This window comes from Nerophis ophidion, linkage group LG24 (assembly GCF_033978795.1).
Source record: "Nerophis ophidion isolate RoL-2023_Sa linkage group LG24, RoL_Noph_v1.0, whole genome shotgun sequence".
Classification (NCBI taxonomy): domain Eukaryota; kingdom Metazoa; phylum Chordata; class Actinopteri; order Syngnathiformes; family Syngnathidae; genus Nerophis; species Nerophis ophidion.
Window position 1 is genome coordinate 4,938,883 of NC_084634.1, and position 21,837 is coordinate 4,960,719.

Consider the following 21,837-nt stretch of genomic DNA (forward strand, 5'->3'; position numbering starts at 1 on the left):
TCCAGCCCCAACCCTGTCTCTCCTCCTGGCTGCTGCTTATAACATAGTGACAGGTGATTAGCTAACAAGGCCCAGGTGGGCCTTCTACGCACCTGTCGCTGATTTCGAGGCCGGTCCTGGCACACCCCGCTTCGCTGCAGGCCCGCAGGCCACACCCCCTCCACAGTTGGCTTCAGAATAACAATGTTATTACAGAGAATAACAGACTTATTATACTCTACAAATGTTGGTTTTACTTAAAAATGTATGTGATTAGTTGTGTTCAGTGTAAAAAAAAAATATTATATGGCTCTTACGGAAATACCTTTTAAAACATTTGGCTTCTTGGCTCTCTCAGCCAAAAAGGTTCCCGACCCCTGCTCTAGAGCCATAGGTTCCCTACCCCTGTTCTAAGTAATAAACACTTAATTTAGAGTTATTTGTAAACTAGGGGAACATATTCTAAGTAATAAAGACTTAATTCAGAGTTATTTGGTTAGGGTCAGGGTTAGGGTTATAATAAGGCCTTGCTGAATAAGGCATTATTAATTAGTACCTATTGACTAGTTAAGAGCCAATATGTTACTAATTTGCATGTTGATAAGCAACTAATTAATGGTGAATATGTTCCCCACACTAAAGTGATACCATATTTTTTTTTTACTGGTGCACAAAATGAACATCACCTTGTTCAAGCAACAAAACTAAGACAGTGCACAAACTCACAACAAATTACACACCATCCATCCATCCATCTTCTTCCGCTTATCCGAGGTCGGGTCGCGGGGGCAACAGCCTAAGCAGGGAAGCCCGGAGTTCCCTCTCCCCAGCCACTTCGTCTAGCTCTTCCCGGGGGATCCCAAGGCATTTTCAGGCCAGTTGGGAGACATAGTCTTCCCAACGTGTCCTGCGTCTTCCGCCTGGCCTCCTACCGGTCGGACGTGCCCTAAACACCTCCCTCATGACCATAGGTGAGGATGGGAACGTAGATCGATCGGTAAATTGAGAGCTTTGCGTTCCGGCTCAGCTCCTTCTTCACCACAATGGATCGATACAGCGTCCGCAATACTGAAGACGCCGCACCATCCACTCTTCCCTCACTCGTGAACAAGACTCCTAGGTACTTGAACTCCTCCACTTGGGGCAGGGTCACTTCCCCAACCTGGAGATGGCACTCCACCCTTTTCCGGGCGAGAACCATGGACTCGGACTTGGAGGTGCTGATTCTCATCCCGGTCGCTTCACACTCCGCTGCGAACCGATCCAGTAAGAGCTGAAGATCTTGGCCGGATGAAGCCATCAGGACCACATCATCTGCAAAAAGCAGAGACCTAATCCTGCAGTCACCAAACCTGATCCCTTCAACGCCTTGAAATTCCGTCCATAAAAGAATCGGTGCCATGGCGGAGTCCGACTCTCACTGGAAACGTGTCACTAAAGAAGCGTTCGGTGAATGTGCAAATGAAACTGGTGGGGTTCGGTACCTCCAACCAGGTTAAGAACCACTACTTTAGAGTCACGTCACGGGTTGTGGAGCTCCTCACATCTGAACATTGTTTACAATCATGCCCACCAGCAGCGAGAGCGATTCGGACCGAGAAAGCGACGATTTCCCCATGAATTTGAGCGAGGATGAAAGATCCGTGGATGAGGAAAGTGAGAGTGAAGGACTAGAAAGAAAAAAAAAGACTATGCAGTGGGAGCGATTCAGATGTTATTAGACACATTTACTAGGATAATTCTGGAAAATCCTTTATCTGCTTGTTGTGTTATTAGTGTTTTAGTGGGATTATATGGTCGTACCTGTAAACTGTTACTTTTTTATCATTGATTAATGTAAATGTAGAAAACAAGATCACGTACACAATTCACAATAATCAATAAACTATGATTATTCCATGTGTAGAAGAACATCACCGCAAAGTCTCTCAGTCCACTTGGAAAATATTATATTTGATAGACTTAAAAAAAAATATTTGATTCATCTGAGCTGAAGTTTGTTTGTGTTGTCTTGCGGATGTCCAACAGATGAACGCTGGTCAAGAAGAACGTCCCCTTCAGCAGCAGGAGGATCCACAGCCCCCCCACATCAAAGAGGAAGAGGAGGATCTCTGGGTTACTCAGGAGGAAGAGTTTCTTCCAGGGCAGGAGGAGGCGGATCTCAGCAAGTTTCCACTGACTGTTGTCTCTGTGAAGACTGAAGAGCATGAAGACAAACCACCTGAGTCCTCACAGCTTCATCACAGTCCAAGTAAGCACAACATCCACATATCATCCAATATGGATGCTAAATAGTAAAAAACTGCTAGTACAAGGCGGCTAACATTACAAGTAATGGTAGTCCTCTATTGTGTCAGTTTCAAACACTGATGACATCTATTAAAACCAGGGGTGTCCAAAGTACGGCCCGCAGGTGATTTTTTTTTTTAACGGCCCTACGGCAAATTCCAAAAATACGATTGAAAAATTTTTTCAACGGAAGAAGTGATATAAAGGAGCAAAACGGGTGAAATGTAACAAGAAAATGTTGCAATGTTTACTCTAATCACACAAAGCTGCCATGCAGGCTGTTTCTTTCTTTAAAAAATAATAATGAATCAAAATCAATGTCATTAGCAATTATTGACCTATTCGAGGCTCCAATTACGTAAAATTTTCCACTTTGAGATATTTTTTTGGGAAAATGTTGCATATTTTGTATTTGCCATATAAAAAACTAGGCTGTTTTTTTTTTATTAAGAAGGGCCTAAAATGAACAAACAAAAAACATAAACAACAATAAAAGTTAGAATTGACGTATAGATCTGAAGTTGATCTTGAGATTATTGTGTTAAAAGTAAACAGTAACATTTTTTTTTTAACACTTTAATTTTGGATCCCCAATTATTTTAGTGTGATTTGTTTTTAAGTGTCATTGCTCAAAAAATAATAATGAATTCAAATCAATGGTGTTATTAGTTATTGACTTTTTTTAAGGCTTCAATTATTATATAATCTGAAATATTCCACTTAAAAAAATATTGGGTGATAATATTGCATATTTTGTGTTTTTTTTCCCATCAAAAAACAGGGTTTTCTTTGACAAAAACAGCATACAACTTAATTATTTTAAGTCATTATTTTGACAGATGGAGATTTGAAACTTGAATAATAATAAAACAAAATAATACTGAATAATGACACATTTTTAATATTTTTTTTTGACCAAAAACTTTTGGCGATCAAGCCTGAGTGGAGGCCTAAATGTATATTTTTTATACATATATTGTATTGGTTTTTAAAATAAAAAAAAATGTCAAAATGGCCCCCGCTTGCTTTGATTTTTTAGTCTGCGGCGCAAAGTGGAAAAAGTTTGGACACCCCTGTATTAAACAGGTTAGCAGCAAGGAATCATGCAGAGACAAGAGTTCAATTTGGCTCAATCAGGCTGTATTCTAGTTACAGAACCAAACTATGTTCTAAAAGTCCAGCCAAAGTGCTTCCTCTAAAGCTGCATCTGTTCAACAATCAGCTATAAAATCTTGTAGCTCATTCTCCAAAAATAAGTTTCTGGATTATGATTTGTCTCAAAGTAGTTTTTGTTGTCTCTCAACAAGTCTGTCAATCAATCAACGTTTACTTATATAGCCCTAAATCACTAGTGTCACAAAGGGCTGCACAAGCCAAAACGATGTCCTCGGTCCAGAGCCCGCAAGAGGGCAAGGAAAAACTCACAACCTAGTGGGGCGTCAATGTGGATGACTATGAGAAACCTTGGAGAGGACCGCAGATGTTGGTGACCCACCCCCATCTAGGGGAGACCTGGATGCAATGGATGTCGAGTGGGTCTAAAATAATATTGTGAAAGTCCAATCCATAGTGGATCTGACATAATAGTGAGAGTCCAGTCCATAGTGGATCTAACATAATAGTGTGAGAGTCCTGTCCATAGTGGATCTAGTTAATAGTGTGAGAGTTCAGTCCATAGTGGATCTAATATAGTAGTGTGACAGTCCATAGTGGATCTAACATAATAGTGTGAGTCCAGTCCATAGTGGATCTAGCATAATATTTGGAAAATCCAGTCCATAGTGGATCTAACATAATAGTGGGAGTCCAGTCCATAGTGGATCTAACATAATAGTGTGAGAGTCCAGTCCATAGTGGATCTAACATAATAGTGAGAGTCCAGTCCATAGTGGATCTAACATAATAGTGAGAGTCCAGTCCATAGTGGATCTAACATAATAGTGAGAGTCCAGTCCATAGTGGATCTAACATAATAGTGAGAGTCCAGTCCATAGTGGATCTAACATAATAGTGAGAGTCCAGTCCATAGTGGATCTAACATAATAGTGAGAGTCCAGTCCATAGTGGATCTAACTTAAAAGTGAGAGTCCAGTCCATAGTGGATCTAACATAATAGTGTGAGTCCAGTCCATAGTGGATCTAGTTAATAGTGTGACAGTCCAGTCCATAGTGGATCTGGTTATTGTGTGAGAGTCCAGTCCATAGTGGATCTAACATAGTACTGTGAGAGTCCAGTCCATAGTGGATCTAACATAATAGTGAGAGGGTTCAGTCCATAGTGGATTTAACATAATAGTGTGAGAGTCCAGTCCATAGTGGATTTAACATAATAGTGTGAGAGTCCAGTCCATAGTGGATCTAACATAAGAGTGAGAGTCAAGTCCATAGTGGATCTAACATAATAGTGAGTGTCCAGTCCTAAGTGGATCCAACAAAATAGTGTGAGAGTCCAGTCCATAGTGGATCTAGCATAATAGTGAGAGAGTACAGTCCATAGTGGATCTAACATAATAGTGTGAGAGTCCAGTCCATAGTGGATTTAACATAATAGTGTGAGAGTCCAGTCCATAGTGGATCTAACATAATAGTGAGAGTCCAGTCCATAGTGGATCTAACATAATAGTGTGAGAGTCCTGTCCATAGTGGATCTAACATAATAGTGAGAGTCCAGTCCATATTGGAACTAACATAATAGTGAGAGAGTCCAGTCCATAGTGGATCTAACATAATAGTGAGAGTCCAGTCCATAGTGGATCCAACATAATAGTGAGAGTCCAGTCCATAGTGGATCTAACATAATAGTGTGAGAGTCCAGTCCATAGTGGATCTAGTTAATAGTGTGAGAGTCCAGTCCATAGTGGATCTAACATAATAGTGAGAGTCCAGTCCATAGTGGATCCAACACAATAGTGACAGTCCAGTCCATAGTGGATCTAACACAATAGTGTGAGTCCAGTCCATAGTGGATCTAGCATAATATTTGGAAAATCCAGTCCATAGTGGATCTAACATAATAGTGTGAGTCCAGTCCATAGTGGATCCAACATAATAGTGTGAGAGTCCAGTCCATAGTGGATCCAACATAATAGTGAGAGTCCAGTCCATAGTGGATCTAACATAATAGTGAGAGTCCAGTCCATAGTGGATTTAACATAATAGCGTGAGAGTCCAGTCCATAGTGGATCTAACATAATATTGTGAGAGTCCAGTCCATAGTGGATCTAACATAATAGTGTGAGTCCAGTCCATAGTGGATCCAACATAATAGTGTGAGAGTCCAGTCCATAGTGGATCCAACATAATAGTGAGAGTCCAGTCCATAGTGGATCTAACATAATAGTGAGAGTCCAGTCCATAGTGGATTTAACATAATAGCGTGAGAGTCCAGTCCATAGTGGATCTAACATAATATTGTGAGAGTCCAGTCCATAGTGGATCTAACATAATAGTGAGAGTCCAGTCCATAGTGGATCTAACATAATAGTGTGAGAGTCCAGTCCATAGTGGATCTAACATAATAGTGAGAGTCCAGTCCATAGTGGATCTAACATAATAGTGTGAGAGTCCAGTCCATAGTGGATCTAACATAATAGTGAGAGTCCAGTCCATAGTGGATCTAACATAATAGAGAGAGTCCAGTCCATAGTGGATCTAACATAATAGTGAGAGTCCAGTCCATTGTGGATCCAACATAATAGTGACAGTCCAGTCCATAGTGGATCTAGCATAATAGTGTGAGAGTCCAGTCCATAGTGGATCTAACATAATAGTGTGAGAGTCCAGTCCATAGTGGATCTAACATAATAGTGTGAGAGTCCAGTCCATAGTGGATCTAACATAATAGTGTGAGTCCAGTCCATAGTGGATCTAGTTAATAGTGTGACAGTCCAGTCCATAGTGGATCTAACATAGTAGTGTGAGAGTCCAGTCCATAGTGGATCTAACATAGTAGTGTGAGAGTCCAGTCCATAGTGGATCTAACATAATAGTGAGAGTCCAGTCCATAGTGGATCTAACATAATAGTGAGAGTCCAGTCCATAGTGGATCTAACATAATAGTGAGAGTCCAGTCCATAGTGGATCTAACATAATAGTGAGAGTCCAGTCCATAGTGGGGCCAGCAGGCGACCATCCCGAGCCGAGACGGGTCAGCAGCGCAGAGATGTCACCAACCAATGCACAGGCGAGCGGTCCGCCTCTGGACAGCCAACACTTCATCTATGACCACCGAATTTGTGCCCTCACCCTCCACGAAGGAGAGGGGGGCAGCGCAGAAAAGAGACGGCAGATCAACTGGTCAAAAAGGGGGGTCTATTTAAAGGCTAGAGTATACAAATGAGTTTTAAGGTGAGACTTAAATGCTTCTACTGAGGTGGCATCTCGAAGTGTTACCGGGAGGGCATTCCAGAGTACTGGAGACCCAATAGAAAACGCTCTACAGCCCGCAGACTTTTTTTGGGCTCTGGGAATCACTAATAAGCTGGAGTTCTTTGAAGGCGGAATTCTTGCCGGGACATATGGTACAATACAATCGGATATATATATGTATATAAAGTTATATATCAGGGGTCACCAACGTGGTGCCCGTAAGGACCAGATGAGTCGCCCGCTGGCCTGTTCTAAAAATAGCTCAAATAGCAGCACTTACCAGTGAGCTGCCTCTATTTTTTAAATTGTATTTATTTACTAGCAAGCTGGTCTCACTTTGCTCGACATTTTTAATTCTAAGAGAGACAAAACTCAAATGGAATTTGAAAATCCAAGAAAATATTTTAAAGACTTGGTCTTCACTTGTTTGAATTTTTTTTTTTTTTTACTTTGCTTCTTTTAGAAAGACAATTTTATAGAAAAAATACAACCTTAAAAATTATTTTAGTATTTTTAAACATATATATACCTTTTTACCTTTTTAAATTCCTTCCTCTTCTTTCCTGACAATTTCAATCAATGTTCAAGTAAATTTATTTTTTTTATCGTAAAGAATAATAAATACATTTTAATTAAATTCTTCATTTTAGCTTCTGTTTTTTCGACGAAGAATATTTGTGAAATATTTCTTAAATTTTATTATGATTAAAATAAAAATAAAAAATATTCTGGCAAATTTAGAAAATCTTTAGAATCAAATTTAAAACTTATTTCAAAGTCTTTTGAATTTCTTCTAAAAATGTTGTTCTGGAAAATCTAGAAGAAATAATGATTTAGAGTAACTATATATATATATATGTATGTATATTAGGGTTTTACGGTATATCGGTATTAGTATAGTACCGCGATACTATTGAATCATATTCGGTACCATACCGCCTCTAAAAAATACTGGTAATTTTCTCATCACACTTTGTAATGGATGGGTGTATCCATCCATCCATTTTCTACCGCTTATTCCCTTTCGGGGTCACGGGGGGCGCTGGCGCCTATCTCAGCTACAATCGGGCGGAAGGCGGGGTACACCCTGGACAAGTCGCCACCTCATCGCAGGGCCAACACAGATAGACAGACAACATTCACACACTAGGGCCAATTTAGTGTTGCCAATCAACCTATCCCCAGGTGCATGTCTTTGGAAGTGGGAGGAAGCCGGAGTACATGGAGGGAACCCACGCAGTCACGGGGAGAACATGCAAACTCCACACAGAAAGATCCCGAGCCTGGATTTGAACCCAGGACTGCAGGACCTTCGTATTGTGAGGCAGACGCACTAACCCCTCTGCCACCGTGAAGCCCTGGATGGGTGTAATTTATTATTATTTTTTTTATGGTAATTGGACTTTTTTTTTATAATATCCACAAAGTTCAGTGACCTTGTCTGTTTACATTTTGTATTGGGTGGATTTTTTTTTTTTTTTGCACCATGACTAGGCAAGGTTGTTTGCATAAATAGATGCTGCACATTCCAAACATAAAAAGTCATTGACCAGGAAAAAACTAATGTTGTCCACGAGTTTGAGTCAAAATCTCAGCATTTAAAATGTTATATTTAAATTAATGCGTGCAAGATTTCTTATTTAATGACGATTTGAAGATGTTGGCGGGCCGCACTTAAGACACCCCTATGGGCCTAAGACTGAATGCATCATTTTACTGCGCAAAGCTAGATGTTTCAAAAACGTGTTTGTCTTCTTGTGTCCTGCAGACGTCTGTGAAGAACATTTTCTCCCTGAGCCACAGAAGTGGAGCTTCAGGGTGGCGAAGGAGGAGCCACAGCCCTCCCACATTAAGGAGGAAGAGGAAGAAAACATCATCAGTGAAGAGGGAGAGCATCTTCAAGGACTGGAGGAGTTCCCAGTGATTGCTGTGATTGTGAAGAGTGAAGATGATGAGGTCAAAAGTGAGAGTGAGGAGAGGGGAGGGGCGGAGCCTCCAAGCAGCAGCTCAACTCAACACATGACAACAGAAGCTGATGGAGACCACTGTGGAGGATCACAAGCAGACAAGCTCTTAGCTCCACTATCAGATAGTGAGGACACAACGTCACACTCTCCTGACACTGATGATGAAGACTCTAAAGACGATAAGACACGTCACACTGACAACACTCGCTTCACGTGTTCTCACTGCGGCAAAACCTTTAAATACCGTTGGTATCTGAAATTACACATGAGAACGCACACCGGGGAAAAAGCGTTTACCTGCTCAGAATGTGGGAACAGTTTTGTCACGAACCAAAGTTTAAAAGTACACATGAGAACACACACTGGGGAAAAAACATTAACCTGCTCAATTTGTAGTAAAAAATTCAGCCAGAAGGGACATTTGATAAAGCACACAAGGACGCACACCGGTGAAAAACCTTTTTCCTGTTCACTCTGCGGTAAAGGTTTCATACAGAGTCCGCAGTTGAAAAGACACATGAGGACACACACCGGCGAAAAGCCTTATATATGTTCAGCGTGCGGGAAAAGTTTTATACAAAGGCATCACTTGAAAGCGCACATGAGGACGCACTCCGGCGAAAAACCATACCCCTGCTCGAGCTGCAACAAAAGCTTTCGTCACCTAAAAACCCTTACGGTACACACCAGAACACACACCGGTGAGAAAGTGTTGAGTTGCAGTGTGTGTGGTGAAAGATTCTCCTATAAGTACCAGTGTAAGAAACACAAGTGTGCTGGTGAGAACAGCAGCAGCAAATGAAGATGCAGGATTTGAAATAAACTGTCAAAACTTGAACTTTGACTTTCTAACAACATCAGCACATATAACATGTGTGACATCATTGTTGTGTGTGTAACACAATCTTGTTAATATGATTCTAACATTTATAGATTAGACACTTCAGATTAGTGCTTTTATTTCAGTCAAGTACATGAGTTAATATACACATTTGTGTACTTTAAAGGGGAACATTATCAGCAGACCTATGTGAGCGTCAATATATACCTTGATGGTGCAGAAAAAATACTATTTATTTTTTTAACCGATTTCCGAACTCTAAATGGGTGAATTTTGGCGAATTAAACGCCTTTCTGTTTATCGCGCTGGAGGCGATGACGTCAGAATGTGACGTTGCCGAGGTAACACACCCGCCATTTTCATTTTCAACACATTACAAACACCGGGTCTCAGCTCTGTTATTTTCCGTTTTTTTTGACTATTTTTTGGAACCTTGGAGACATCATGCCTCGTCGGTGTGTTGTCGGAGGGTGTAACAACACTAAAAGGGAAGGATTCAAGTTGCACCACTGGCCCGAAGATGCCAAAGTGGCAAGAAATATGCCGCCAGACCCCCATTGAATGTGCCAGAGTGTCTCCACATTTTACCGGCGGTGCCAAAGCAGACATGGCACAGAGATGTATGGATAACCTGCAGATGCATTTGCAACGATAAAGTCAACGAAATCACAAAGGTGAGTTTTGTTGATGTCGACTGCCAGCTAATCGATGCTAACATGCTACGCTAATCGATGCTAACATTCTATTTACCGGCGGTGCCAAAGCAGACATGGCACAGAGATGTATGGATAACCTGCAGATGCATTTGCAACGATAAAGTCAACGAAATCACAAAGGTGAGTTTTGTTGATGTCGACTGCCAGCTAATCGATGCTAACATGCTATTTACCGGCGGTGCCAAAGCAGACATGGCACAGAGATGTATGGATAACCTGTAGATGCATTTGCAACTATAAAGTCAACGAAATCACAAAGGTGAGTTTTGTTGATGTCGACTGCCAGCTAATCGATGCTAACATGCCATTTACCGGCGGTGCTAAAGCAGACATGGCACAGAGATGTATGGATAACCTGTAGATGCATTTGCAACTATATTACGTTTCCTTCCACCCACATTTAATGCGAAACAAACACTTACCAATCGACGGATTTAAGTTGCTCCCGCGTCTAAAGATGCAAAAGTCCTGATCGTTTGGTCCGCACATTTTACCGGCGATGCTAACGCAGCTATTCGGCCATGCTATGGCTATGAATAGCGTCAATAGCTATTCGTTCAATAGCTTCAGTTTCTTCTTCAATATTTTCATACTCCAACCATCTGTTTCAATACATGCGTAATCTGCTGAATCGCTTAAGTCGCTGAAATCCGAGTTTGAATCCGAGCTAATGTCGTTATATCTTGCTGTGGTATTCCCATTGTTTGTTTACATTGGCAGCACTGTATGACGTCACAGGGAAATGGCCAGTGTCTTCGCAGAGAGTCAAAAATAAGGCACTTTAAAGCTTTATTTAGGGATATTCCGAGACCGGTAAAATTTTGAAAAAAACTTCAAAAAATACAACAAGCCACTGGGAACTGAATTTTATGATAATGTTCCCCTTTAAAATGAACAGAACAATTTGACTGAAAAGGTGAGAATAAACAGTACATAAAAAGTGTTACAGTAGACATTTTATGTTTAGATATACATAATTCACTTTCATACTTAATCATAATAGTGTTTTTGTATAGGTTTTTTTTCCCCCCGAAATAATCAACTATTACATATTTAGGGTCCGCAGGCCCATTGAAAAGGAGTCCTTTGCAATGGGCCAAGGACCCTATTGAAACTGGTGCGTTTTATTATTCTTTCTTTCTTCCGCACCTATACTCGCCTATGCGCTGTAATTTGACCCCCTTAACATGCCTTCAAAGAACCCCTGCGCAAAGTTACCTAAAAAATGTCATTTTTGCCTCTTTGAGCTGTAATTTGACTCCTTTAAAATGCTTCAAAGTGCAAGTTAAAGCTCTACTATACAAAGCGAAAGCCATTTATCGACAACATCCAGAAACGCCGATCTGTAATTTGACCCCCTTACCATGCTTTAAAACTCACCAAATTTTACTCACACATCAGGACTGGCGAAAATTGCCATCTAATAAAAAAACCAAACCCTAAAAATTTAAATTGCTCTCTAGCGCCCCCTAGGAAAAAACCTAGACAAAACTGCATGTAACTTCTGTTAGAAATGTCGTAGAGACATGAAATTAAAACCTCTATGTTGGTCTGACTTAGAACAGGGCTTGAGTAGCAGCGGCAGCAGCCAAAGGCGGACCCGACCAACGCTGCTTGCAGCTTTAATTGTAGATGATTCCATAGATGAACTCCTTTATATGATGTACACTGTGGTGAACTGAATTTTCCTAGTTTTTTCTGTGTTGGTTTGCACGTCATGTTTACTCTCGCTCTCGCCCACAGTCGCACACCTGAAAGTTGATTAAGGTGGCCTATTTAGTCTGGGTACTGACGGCCTGTCAGTGCCAGAACTTTGTGTCCACTGCAAGTTCACTCGCATGTGCCTTGGCCTCCTTCACACTCGCAGTCTTTCTAGTCCCGTCTTGTGCACCTCTCAGGTTTGCCTATTTATACCCTAGCCTTGTCTAGCGCCTTTAGTTAACATTTTGTTTCTTTGTTTTACTTCGTTTTTGAAGTAAATTATCCTAGCTTCGTCTAGCATCCTTATTTTGTACTTTGTACTCCTGTTTTGTATTTTCCCCAGCCTGTATTGTTCCTAGCTTTGTCTAGCGTTTTCCGTTCTATTTTTGGTTGTTTGATATAGTTATTCTTCATGTATTTCCACCATCGCCTTTTGTTTTGGCTACGTACCACTTCCACCAAAATAAAGGAAGAACTTAACTATAACCAAACTACGTCTCTGGGATCCACTCTCCAATTACGTAACATACATATTTGTTTTACATGTGTTCATACCTTTGCTTTTGAGTACACATAAATCCCTCTTAGTTCATATTTACTGGTTCACATCTGAAACATCTTCTGGACCACTTCTGGAAGCATATTATTATTTACTTTACACATCATTTGAGCAGTTGTCTTTTATACGAGATCATTTACTTTTATTATGTGTGAATTTATGAATCATTTGTTGGGTCTCTATAATCCATTCTATTATCTTTATTACTCTCTTGTGTAACATGAATATTGTTGTGTGATTGTTTTATATGTATGTCCCCAGACCTTTATGCAATAAACCAGGGGTGCCCACACTTTTTCTGCAGGCGAGCTACTTTTCAATTGACCAACTCGAGGGGATCTACCTCATTTATATATATCATTTATATTTATTTATTTATGAAAGAGACATTTTTGTAAACAAGTTAAATGTGTTTAATGATAATACAAGCATGTGTAACACATATAGATGTCTTTCTTTCACAAAGACAAGAATATAAGTTGGTGTATTACCTGATTCTGATGACTTGCATTGATTGGAATCAGACAGTAGTGATGATAACCTCCACATTTTCAAATGGAGGAGAAAAAAAGTTGTCCTTTCTGTACAATACCACATGAAAGTGGTTGGTTTTTGGCATCTAATTCATCCAGCTTCCATACACTTTACAAGAAAAACATTGGCGGCAAATTCTGTAGCTTGCTTGATTGACATTCACGGCACCCGAGGGTCTTGTGAGATGACGCTGGCTGCTGCCAGTTCATTATTATGAAAAAATGACAGAGAGGAAGGCGAGAAAAACACTTTTTATTTCAACAGACTTTCGCGCCGTCCCTTCCGTCAAAACTCTAAAGGCCGACTGCACATTTCCTATCTTCACAATAAAAGCCCTGCTTCATGCTGCCTGCACTAACAAAATAAGTGTCACTTATGCACACCAGCTTTCTGAGGGATCGCTTGTGCACGCCAGTTTTCCGAGACTCTGTATTTAGTTAGCGCAGGCAGCATGAAGCAGGGCTTTTATTGTGAAGATAGGAAATGTGCAGTCGGCCTTTAGAGTTTTGACGGAAGGTAGGTACGGCGCAAGAGTCTGTTGAAATAAAAAGTGTTTCTCGCCTTCCTCTCGGTCATATTTTCATAATAATGATCTTGCAGCAGCCAGCGTCATCTCACAAGACCCTCCGGTACCGTGAATGTCATTTAAGTGACGTCTTGGTGAAGATTGATAATCACTAATTTTTAGGTCTATTTTTTTTTAAAGCCTGGCTCGAGATCGACTGACACACCCCCCGCGGTCGACTGGTAGCTCGCGATCGACGTAATGGGCACCCCTGCAATAAACAATGTATGCTTCAACTAAAGTTGGGTACAATAATTGTAGTTAAGAGAGTGGAGAGCTAGCAACAGGCTTAATTTGAGAAACAAAGCGGGGTAGAGACAGTCTTACTGCCACTGGGTTAATTACGGCCTCTATAGTGTATGGACCAACAAATCGGGGTGCGAGTTTACGGGATGGTACCTCGATATGAAGATCTTTGGCCCGTAGTAGAACTTGTTGACCAGGAGAGTATGAGGGGGCTGGAATGCGTCGCTGGTTAGCACTGCGGCACTTCCTCTCTGAAGACTTAAAGGGGAACATTATCACAATTTCAAAAGGGTTGAAAACAATAAAAATCAATTCCCAATGGCTTGTTGTATTTTTTGAAGTCTTTTTCAAAATTGTACCGGTCTCGGAATATCCCTAAATAAAGCTTTAAAGTGCCTTATTTTTGCTCTCTGCGAAGACATTTCACTGTGACGTCACACAGTGCTGCCAATGTAAACAAACAATGGGAATACCACAGCAAGATATAGCGACATTAGCTCGGATTCAAACTCGGATTTCAGCGACTTAAGCGATTCAACAGATTACGCATGTATTGAAACAGATGATTGGAGTATGAAAGTATTGAAGAAGAAACTGAAGCTATTGAGCGAATAGCTATTGACGTTATTCATAGTCATAGCATGGCCGAATAGCTGCGTTAGCATCGCCGGTAAAATGTGCGGACCAAACGATCAGGACTTTCGCATCTTTTGACACTGGAGCAACTTAAATCCGTCGATTGGTAAGTGTTTGTTTCGCATTAAATGTGGGTGGAAGGAAACGTAATATAGTTGCAAATGCATCTACAGGTTATCCATACATCTCTGTACCATGTCTGCTTTAGCACCGCCGGTAAATAGCATGTTAGCATCGATTAGCTGGCAGTCGACATCAACAAAACTCACCTTTGTGATTTTGTTGACTATCGTTGCAAATGCATCTGCAGGTTATCCATACATCTCTGTGCCATGTCTGCCTTAGCATCGCCGGTCAAATATGAAGACACTCTGGCACATTCAATGGGGGTCTGGCGGCAGACACTTTGGCATCTTCGGGCCAGTGGTGCAACTTGAATCCCTCCCTGTTAGTGTTGTTACACCCTCCGACAACACACCGACGAGGCATGATGTCTCCAAGGTTCCAAAAAATAGTCAAAAAAACGGAAAATAACAGAGCTGGGACCCGGTGTTTGTAATGTGTTGAAAATGAAAATGGTGGGTGTGTTACCTCGGTGACGTCACATTCTGACGTCATCGCCTCCAGCGCGATAAACAGAGACACTGGCGGTCACCGCAGCCCTCCGACTTTCAGGTATGACTTTATAATCTCACTAAAACACTATTAACACAATAAGCAGATAAGGGATTTTCCAGGATTATCTTATTAATGTGTCTAATAACCAGTGTTGTTTTCGTCAACGATGACGATGACAAAATAATTTAGTTGACGCCACTTTTTTTCATGACGATAACGAGACGGTGACGAGATAAACATGTCTCTCTGATGACGAAAGCCAAGTTGAGCATGTCTTCCTCATCCATCACTCATATTTTGGGCATGTTTATGTTCATTGTACTTTAACAAATTCTGAGAAATAAAGCCACAATTGCTGAAGTAGAATGTTTTAGTTTTTTGGGGCTTTTTGGGAGTAATGAACGTTGATTCCCCCGTTACCACTTTATCTGTGTGTAATACACAATCTTTGGATCAGAAATTTGCTGTTGGGTGGAAACCTTACATGTCTAAAACCATCCCTTTATTGTTGTTATTTGTGAAAATAGCAGATCTTCAAGCTTAAAATTGGGTTGAACTTCTAGATCAGCTGTGTGACACGGCCCAACAGCAATCTCCAATACTTACTGACCTAAATTAATTTGTTAAAAGACTATACTTATATACTTATATTATACTTTTTATTCTTTTTTTGGGGACTAAAACTAGACTAAAACCTTTTTGAGTTTTCGTCGACACAATCCATCATTCCTTACTTCTGCAGAAATTGGAAAAATATGGCATAAGAGGTGTTTTGCAACAGTGGTTAAGTAGTTATTTAAGTAACAGATCTCAATATGTGGAAATTAATAAGATTAAATCACAACCAAGAAGAGTAACTTGTGGGGTTCCACAAGGCTCGGTATTGGGACCTAAGTTATTTATACTTTACCTAAATGATATTTGTTCAGTATCTAATAAATTGAAATGTATTATGTTTGCAGATGATACAAATGTATATTGTTCAGGAGAAGACTTGAAGGAAGTGTTGAGGATAATAGAGGTTGAGTTAATTCAGCTAAAAAAATGGTTTGATATTAATAAGTTATCATTAAATGATAAGAAAACTAAATTTATGGTGTTTAGTGGTGCAAGGACAAATTCTGAAGCAAAATTAAATCAAGTGGAAATTGATAGAGTATATGAAACTAAATTCTTGGGAATAATAATTGATCATAAACTGTGTTGGAAACCGCATATTGAATATATAAAAGGAAAAATATCCAGATTTATTACTATTCTTTATAAAGTAAGACACATGCTGAATAGGAAATGCCTGCATATGTTGTATTATTCTTTTATTTTTCCATATTTAACGTATCGTGTTGAAATTTGGGGAAATGTTTACAAAACAAACATAGACCCAATAATAAAACTTCAAAAAAGGGTCATTATAATAATACACAAAGTGTGCTACTATGAACATACCAATCCATTATTTATGAGTTCAAATGTATTAAAATGTTCAGACATTGTGTTTTTAAAAACAATGGGAATTATGTTTGGAGTAAAAAACAACAGCCTTCCAGCTTGTATTCACAGGCTATTTCATTTAAGAGGAGAAAACTATAATTTACGGGGGAAATCGATTTTTGAAACAGGTAAAGCGAGAACAAATATAAAATACAAATGTATTTCAGTTTTAGGAGTTAAATGGTGGAAGAAGCTCAGGGATGAACTGAAGACATGAACTTCTTTGGTAAGGTTCAAGAAAACCTTGAAAGGTGAAATAATTGAAAATTATAAAATATAGTAACAATTACTTTCATCCCATTGATTTTTTTTTTTTTTAATGTTGATGTTCCAGGCAATCTAATCTTCTGTGAAGGTTTAGGATAAGCAAATATGAGCTTTGGCTTCAGCTTATTCCTTTTTTGGTCATTCTTTTTCTTTTCTTTCGTGTGTAAATGTGCATTATTGTACACATATAACATGGACTGTAAAACTGATCACCCAAAATGGTTGATTGATTATATGACCGAAATAAACTTTTTTCATTCATTCACATTAAAAAGTTAAAGTACCAATGATTGTCTCATACACACCAGGTGTGGCGAGATTATTCTCTACATTTGACCAGTCGTCCTGGGAGGTAAGGGGACAAAGGGGGTTCATTTTTATGGTGATTTAACCCCCAAATTCCAACCTGAAGTGCTAAGCAGGGAGGCAATGGGTCTCATTTATATAGTCTTTGGTATGACTGAGTCGGGGTTTGTCTTACCTGTCTTATTTTTGGAGGTAAAACTCTCGAGCTTTACATACTCAGGACTTTGCACTTAACCTGCTCTCTGGAATATTCCCCCGGTGACTGTGTGACTTTTGTGTAAACATGTTGATACACATTGTTACAAACTGAGAGGAACATCAACCTCTCATAAATATTGTGTGTCTGACACTGTCTTGTTTTTATGAACAATGTAAAACAATCAGTGCATCATCCTCACATGACAATTCATCTTCCTATAGACAATCTATTCAAGAATAGTGTTAATAATAAATATAAAGTGAGTAAAGATGTGAGAGTAAGAAGTAAACAAACCTGTTCTGTGTAACACAACTTGATGTTTTTGATGTTGTCGCTCCTTCTCCTCTTTTGTTGGACAAAGTTCCTCCTCGTACTCTGCTATGGTTCTTTCGCACATTTTCACACAATCACAACACTTTACACTCACACTTGATCTCTGCTTAGCGATGTGTTTTGATCACTTCCGCCTCTCTTTGTTAGCAGCTAACAAGCTAAGCTAACTAGCAAGCTAAGCTAGCTGGAGAAGCATCAAAGTGCGCTCAGACTAATATAACCGGATGCAAACAGTTATTAACGATGTTTACTCTATTTACTAGAGTGTAATAAAGGACATATATGTGTACATGGAGGCACAGATTAAGAACACTGAACTGTCTTCACCGTCAGACGCCATCTTGCTTTATCCTCGCCGTGTTTGGTTCGCGCGCAGTGTTGTCAGATCTCGCGAGAGAAAAAAAGTGACCAGCTCTTTTCCAAATCTCGCGAGAGAAAAAAGTAAACCCAGCTTTCCACCCCCGGTAAAACTATTTTATTATATACTATTTACTTATTGTGAAAATAAAAGTAAACTAGTCCATTTCAAAATTTCAAAACAAAGACATACAACTTATTTCCGTAAAAAAATATTCTAATATTTAACAATGTATTGAAACAACAGTAGCACAAGGAAAGAAAAAAAAAAAATATATATATATATATATATATATTACACATATGATATTATTTTTGTCTCTGATGCTAATCATTTTTAGAATGTATTTTAGAATGTGGGAGGTTTTCATGTTTTTTTTTAATTTCCTTTATATATATATATATATATATATATATATATATATATATATATATATATATATATAATGCTCATAATGTTTTTAGGAGTATTTTTACGTGTTTTATGAGTTTTTTTTTTAACGTGTTTTAGGATCTGTTTTTAAATTTGTTTTAGGAGTCTTTTTTTACATGTTTTTAGGAATATTTTTCCGTGTTTTATGAGTTTTTAACGTGTTTTAGGAGTCTTAATGTGTTTTAGGAGTCTTATTATGAGTTTTAGGAGTAATTTAGGTTTTAGATGTCACTGTGCATCTCTTCGGAGTCATTTGATGTGTTTTGGAGTCGGTTTTAATGTTTTAGAATTTGGAATGTTGTGTTTGTAAATGTTTTACTCGTCATTTAATGTGTATATATATATATATATATATATATATATACATACATACATATATATATATATATATATATATATATATATATATATATATATATATATATATATGCATTATTTATTCATTTATTTTTCTTTGATCAGCCATCCATTTTCTACCGCCTGTCCCTTTTGGGGTCACGGGGGGTGCTGGAGCCTATCTCAGCTGCATTCGGGCGGAAGGGTGCGTACACCCTGGACAAGACGCCAAGACAGTTTCAGACACACAATATTTATGCGAGGTAGATGTTCTTCTCAGTTTGTAACAATGTGGGCGGCATAGCTCGGTTGGTAGAGTGGCCGTGCCAGCAACTTAAAGGGTTGCAGGTTCGATTCCCGCTTCCGCCATCCCAGTCACTGCCGTTGTGTCCTTGGGCAAGACACTTTGCCCACCTGCTCCCAGTGCCACCCACACTGCTTTAAATGTAACTTAGATATTGGGTTTCACTATGTAAAAGCGCTTTGAGTCACTAGAGAAAAGCGCTATATAAATATAATTCATTTCACTTCACACAGTCACACAGTCACCGGGGGAATATTCCAGAGAGCAGGTAAAGTGCAAAGTCCTGAGTATGTAAAATGAAGTGTTTTAATGAACTCATATCGTGTTTTACACTTGGTGAATGTTCACATTCATCTCGGAGAAAACCAACCATCAGGTTTGAGTAAACAGTGGTATTTCAGTTAGAGATAAAGTCCCTTAGTTTGATATTGGCAGGTGAATTGGATCACTTTTTGTTCAAACCCCGTTTCCATATGAGTTGGGAAATTGTGTTAGATGTAAATATAAACAGAATACAATGATTTGCAAATCCTTTTCAACCCATATTCAGTTGAATATGCTACAAAGACAACATATTTGATGTTCAAACTGATAAACTTTATTTTTTGTTGCAAATAATCATTAACTTTAGAATTTGATGCCAGCAACACGTGACAAAGAAGTTGGGAAAGGTGGCAATAAAGTTGAAGAATGCTCATCACACACTTATTTGGAACATCCCACAGGTGTGCAGGCTAATTGGGAACAGGTGGGTCAGGTGCCAAGATTGGGTATAAAAGCAGCTTCCATGAAATGCTAAGTAATTCACAAACAAGGATGGGGTGAGGGTCACCACTTTGTAAGCAAATTGTTGAACAGTTTTAGAACAACATTTCTCAACGAGCTATTGCAAGGAATTTAGGGATTTTACCATCTATGGTCCCTAAAATCATCAAAAGGTTCAGAGAATCTGGAGAAATCACTGCACGTAAGCGATGGTATTACGGACCTTTGATCCCTCAGGCGGTACTGCATCAAAAACCGACATCAGTGTGTCAAGGATATCACCACATGGGCTCAGGAACACTTCAGAAAACCACTGTCAGTAATTACAGTTGGTCGCTACATCTGTAAGTGCAAGTTAAAACTCTACTATGCAAAGCGAAAGGCATTTATCAACAACACCCAGGAACGCAGCCGGCTTCGCTGGGCCCGAGCTCATCTAAGATGGACTGATGCAAAGTGGAAAAGTGTTCTGTGGTCTGACGAGTCCACATTTCAAATTATATTTGGAAACTGTGGACATGGTGTCCTCTGGAACAAAGAGGAAAATAACCATCCGGATTGTTGGAGGTGCAGAGTTCAAAAGCCAGCATCTTTCAATCAATCAATGTTTACTTATATAGCCCTAAATCACTAGTGTCTCAAAGGGCTGCACAAACCACCACGACATCCTCGGTAGGCCCACATAAGGGCAAGGAAAACTCACACCCAGTGGGACGTCAGTGACAATGATGACTATGAGAACCTTAGAGAGGAGGAAAGCAATGGATGTCGAGCGGGTCTAACATGATACTGTGAAAGTTCAATCCATAATGGATCCAACACAGTCGCGAGAGTCCAGTCCAAAGCGGATCCAACACAGCAGCGAGAGTCCCGTTCACAGCGGAGCCAGCAGGAAACCATCCCAAGCGGAGGCGGATCAGCAGCGCAGGGATGTCCCCAGCCGATACACAGGCAAGCAGTACATGGCCACCGGATTGGACCGGACCCCCTCCACAAGGGAGAGTGGGACATAGGAGAAAAAGAAAAGAAACGGCAGATCAACTGGTCTAAAAAGCCATCTTTGATGGTATGGAGGTGTATTAGTGCCCAAGGCATGGGTAACTTACACATCTGTGAAGGCACCATTAAGGCTAAAAGGTACATTCAGGTTTTGGAGCAACATATGTTGTCATCCAAGCAACGTTATCATGGACGCCCCTGCTTATTTCAGCAAGACAAGTGTTGCAACAGCGTGGCTTCATAAAAAAAGAGTGTGGGTGCTTTCCTGGCCCGCCTGCAGTCCAGACCTGTCTCCCATGGAAAATGTGTGAAGCGTAAAATACGACAGGGGAGACCCCGGACTGTTGAAGGACTGAAGCTCTACATAAAACAAGAATGGGAAAGAATTCCACTTTCAAAGCTTCAACAATTAGTTTCCTCAGTTCCCAAACGTTTATTGAGTGTTGTTAAAAGAAAAGGTGATGTAACACTGTGGTGAACATGCCCTTTCCCAACTACTTTGGCACGTGTTGCAGCCATAAAATTGTAAGTTAATTATTATTTGCAAAAAATAAAATACAATTACGAGTTTGAACATCAAATATGTTGTCTTTGTAGTGCATTCAACTGAATATGGCTTGAAAAGGATTTGCAAATAATTTTATTCCGTTTATATTTACATCTGACACAATTCCCCAACTCATATGGAAACAGGGTTTGTAGGAAAAGAGGCCCTAAATGGGACTTCTGAATGCAAAAGTGACAACCATATCCTTGAAAGGAGACTACCTGTCTAGCTCAAAGGCCAACCTTGAAGTCCTGACTTAAAGCAGTTGTTTTCCAGACACTTACACACCAACATCTCCTTTCGTGGTCAGGTGGTGCTGTTTAGCTTTAGTGCACACCCAGACAGTGAAAGAAGGAATATATAAAACAATGGTTTGGTTTCTCCGGGAGAGGAGTCCTCCATATTTGACCTGACCTCCTCCCGGGAACTGCAGTCCTGTGTAAATGACGCTCAATCAAACAAAACTTACTTGGCATGGCAT

General features: G+C 39.7%; 3 protein-coding genes across 12 annotated transcripts in view; 1 reads left to right on the forward strand and 2 right to left on the reverse strand.

Moving 5' to 3' along the window:
* The window catches only part of LOC133542536 (cardiomyopathy-associated protein 5-like), a 39,286-nt gene extending 21,280 nt beyond the window's left edge, over nucleotides 1-18,006 (reverse strand). Inside the window, exons 1-3 of one of the 2 annotated variants that reach the window (XR_009804174.1) lie at nucleotides 17,577-18,006; nucleotides 13,919-14,023; nucleotides 1,686-2,176 (exon numbers count right to left, since the gene is read on the reverse strand). Coding sequence is in view for 1 of the 2 variants with exons in the window: in XM_061886762.1 (XP_061742746.1) it covers nucleotides 17,577-17,679 (103 nt within the window). In the remaining variant the exon portion in view is untranslated. Of the gene's footprint in view, nucleotides 1-1,685; nucleotides 2,177-13,918; nucleotides 14,024-17,576 lie in introns of those variants that run through there. The other variant, XM_061886762.1, reaches the window with a different exon arrangement.
* LOC133542440 (zinc finger protein 180-like) overlaps nucleotides 1-21,837 on the reverse strand; it is a 190,007-nt gene that overhangs the window by 30,849 nt on the left and 137,321 nt on the right. The gene's annotated exons all lie outside the window — the stretch shown is intronic.
* The window catches only part of LOC133542467 (gastrula zinc finger protein XlCGF57.1-like), a 59,971-nt gene that overhangs the window by 1,846 nt on the left and 36,288 nt on the right, over nucleotides 1-21,837 (forward strand). For 2 of the 3 annotated variants that reach the window (XM_061886638.1, XM_061886636.1), the window contains exon 2: nucleotides 2,008-2,230. In XM_061886638.1, the coding sequence (XP_061742622.1) occupies nucleotides 2,008-2,230 (223 nt within the window). Of the gene's footprint in view, nucleotides 1-2,007; nucleotides 2,231-8,404; nucleotides 10,113-21,837 lie in introns of those variants that run through there. The other variant, XM_061886639.1, reaches the window with a different exon arrangement.